The 3,496-nt window shown below is 37.3% G+C and overlaps 1 protein-coding gene across 1 annotated transcript; it reads right to left on the bottom strand.

The window, feature by feature from the left end:
* Positions 1 to 1,769: 1,769 nt before the first annotated feature.
* On the bottom strand, positions 1,770 to 3,280 carry LOC149383154 (Sterile alpha motif (SAM) domain-containing protein). Its single transcript, XM_089629461.1, has one exon. It carries the CDS (start codon positions 3,090 to 3,092, stop codon positions 2,097 to 2,099), a length of 996 nt encoding a protein of 331 aa, XP_089485587.1. The 5' UTR covers positions 3,093 to 3,280; the 3' UTR covers positions 1,770 to 2,096.
* Positions 3,281 to 3,496: the final 216 nt, after the last annotated feature.

Raw genomic sequence — 3,496 nt, 5'->3', positions numbered from 1 at the left:
GGACTATTTCTATTATATGTATTATAAACACTGGGAATACACACGTACTCCTATTGATATTGTACAATTCTCTAGTTTTGTACATGGTCTTACTAATTCATCATTTCTTATCGTCTTGATGAGAACACTGTCAAATGCGTTGTTTTCCTAATGACTTGATGGGTCATTTAAAATACAATTTCTACTAATTTAAGCTACTACACATATTTATTATTTTTATAAGCATATGCTTAAATCTCTTATAATCATTCTCAAATTCAAATCAAGAGAAATAAGACCAAAACCTTAATAGAAAAAGTGATACTAGGCCCATAATATTGAATTAACAACCTAAATAGGCGGCAGTAGCTCAATTGTAATTTGACTTGGGTGTGTAAGTTCTTGTTGATAAGGATACAGTAATATAATCATTAGATAATTACTAATAATTATTGTTAATTTCAAATTTTGTTTTACATCAAATAAAAATTAGAACTCATCATACCAAATACTTTCCTAAGTTACAAAGTTTCAATAAATAGGAAAATATTAGTACTTATGAATTATGATACTATCAAAATCTGAGTCCCAAAACGATAATAAGAACGGTAACAATATTTCGATATTTGGTTTCAATTACAAGATTCACATTCAAAGCAATTTAAAGTGACATTAATGCTTTGGTATACGCTCTTATAAAAGTTATAAAAGTTGGAGTTCGCTAGATATATAGCGTTATAAATATAATAATAATGTTATATAGCCAATTTTTCGTTAATTGTAATAATAATGTTACTTATCACTAACAAAGATTGGCTATTTATCCATTCACAAACTTTTGATAAACTTTGGATGGATTAGTTACTTCGAAATTTAATATAAAATATACTTAAAATAATTGTTGTACAAATTCAGAATAAGAAATTAGAGTACATGTGGACCATTTCGATATGCCAAAATTTAACCAAATTTTGTACAAATATAGAAGGTAGAATTTGAAAATTACCTAAAATCAAGACGATTAGGAATACATGTACTAGTTTTACATGTGAAAAAAAAAAAGTAAATTATTTTGAAACGAAAAGACCAAATCACTTTAAACTACACATATATAAAGTATAATTTTTTAATTATTTTATTTTATAAAATACTCAACGGTGTCACCGTATTTGAGTTAATTTCTGATTGGCAAACTGGTAACGGAATTACAATATCTGGAAAGGTTGTAATAAGACCCGACTTTTGTACGCGTCAGATTTTGAAAGCCCTCTGCAATGCTTTTTTTTTCATTTGATTATCAGGTTGTTCTTCTACAGCCATTCTCGTGATAAAGAGTTGTGTTATAACTTATAACCTGAAGAGTATGTTATATCAATGATTGGTTGTTGAGCTCTGTGAACTTATTTCCCTGCCAGTTGATTTACACAGAAGCTTCATATGTGTGAATCACACCAATGATTAATGAAGTTATAAGTAACTCAGAATATCATTCAGAAACTGACTCTCAAATCCTCTCTTTTTAAGGAAGAGAAGAAAGAAAGCATAAAAAATATACAAGAGCCAAGCCAGCTCACTAAACAACTATGAAAACGGATTAAAAACATAGAATTGCATAACATCGCATGAGCTCATTTAAAATCTGTTTTTATTTTTATTTTCTGTGGATAGAGAAATATGAAGAGTGTAATAATATTAATAACTACCTACCTTATCTGAAACCAAAAATGGGAGTTATGTTTCTATTGGGTAACTACAATAACTATTTACCACACAGACAAGAACAGAAAATCTTCAAATCACCACTTCCATGGCCACTAAATTTCCTTCCCTCTTTTTCATTTCCTCTCCAAGAACTACATATTCATTACAATACAACCTCGTCGACACCAAATTTATCACGATCACAGTTCACATCAAACAAACTAAACTTGCAAAACTTTTTTATATCAGAGATTCAAACCCGAAAAAAAAAAGAACAAGAAGTTTGTTTCTTTTCTGTTTTTTTTTTTCTTTTTTTTTTTTTTTTTCCGAAACATCAAACATTGCACTTGCATTGCCGTGACTGATGATAAAAATACAAAAAAAACTAAGAAATTACCATGGATTTCACTTCACCATTACGAGAAGCCCTTGCCGAGCTTCTGAATCGCGGAGAACATCTTCCTCCGAGACCCGACAGCGTTGATTCCCATGTCCTTGAGATCCTCCAGAGTCAGCATCGGAAGAACTTCGTCGTCAACCTCGTGGATTTCAAACACCGGAGCGTATCTACTCAGCCCCAATCCGTTCAGCCAAACCCTAACTCCGTCCTCTCCGTGTCCGTTGCCGATCCACTCCCTCGCCTCAGTGTCTGACGGCGCAGAGAGAACATCCACTCCGTCGCGGTGGTTATGGCGGTCGGAGATCCTCGAGTGTCTCCGAGCGTAGACATTTTCCCTCTCCTCGTCCATGGAGTTCGCCGGACTGTCGGAGTTTTCTCCTCCTCCATCGACATCGTCGTCGTTGTTCTCGTCAGCGTCGTCTCCGCCGCTGAATTTCTCGTCTCCGTCGCCGGACTTGGCTGAGGAGATCCAATTCGATCGGACTCTCTTCGCGGCGGCTAATCCTCCTCCTCCTCCGCCGCCGCCGCGTTTTCTGACCGAAGATTCTTTGGAGATTCCGTGCCTCCAGCTTCCGATCGCCATCGCCTCCAGATTCCCCTCCCTCTCTCTCTCCTCTGACTCTAGGGTTTCGCTGAAGTTGACCATGGACCGAGTCTTGGAAGAGGCTTTTGCCGCGGCGGTGGTGGATTCTCTCCCCGCTCGATTCTCGACGGAGATTCCTCCGATTCCTCCGCCGCCGTGGCTCTGGTTGGTCTTCCATGGCTTGGGAGCGCGGCGAGAGTGGGAATCAAAAGTCTGGTCGCCGCCGAGATCGCCTAATCGGACGCTAGGGCGTCTCTGGCGCTTCGTCGCGCCTAGGGTTTCGGAGGAGGTCACGGGAAGGAATCCGGCGGAGATTGTGGCGGCGCCGGGGAGGATTGCGCCGGCGGAGACGGCGGTGCTCGCCGCGGCGGCTGATCCGTTGCCGTTGATCTGGACCGTCGTCGATTCAGGTGGTTGAAGCTCTGCCATTGTTTTCTTTAATGGAATCTCCTTGAAACGAAAGGAAAGGATTGGTACGTTTTCTTTTTCCTTTCTTTTTTTGGATTTTTAGAAAGAGTGAAGTCTTGAAGAGATTGATAAGAGAGAGAAAGAAAAGAGAAGTGAAGTGAAATGGGAAGAGAAGGGTTTTCGGATATTGACGCGTGTCTGATTTATTAGGGTGTGTGTTTTTCTTGTTCTTCGTAATAATAATAAAAAATAAATACTTTTATGTTAGGGACAATTAAATTAGTAATTCAATTTCTTTTTTAAATAGTCAAAATTTTGTAAATCAAAATAAATTAAATTAATTGTTTCATTTCATCTAATTTATTTCGGTCAAACAGATTTTTTTTCAATAAAATAAAATTCTAACTGAAACATTAAACAAAATT

Source organism: Urtica dioica, chromosome 10 (assembly GCF_054948205.1).
Source record: "Urtica dioica subsp. dioica isolate 48M chromosome 10, U.dioica_male_clone48M_v1_H2, whole genome shotgun sequence".
In the NCBI taxonomy this organism is placed as follows: domain Eukaryota; kingdom Viridiplantae; phylum Streptophyta; class Magnoliopsida; order Rosales; family Urticaceae; genus Urtica; species Urtica dioica.
The sequence above is the reverse complement of the archived record's forward strand: the minus strand, read 5'-3'. Positions and strand labels throughout refer to the sequence as shown.

What these genes read in the sequence shown, in the direction of transcription:
- LOC149383154 (XM_089629461.1), bottom strand. Translation starts at nt 3,092, where the DNA reads ATGGCAGAGCTTCAACCACCTGAATCGACGACGGTCCAGATCAACGGC.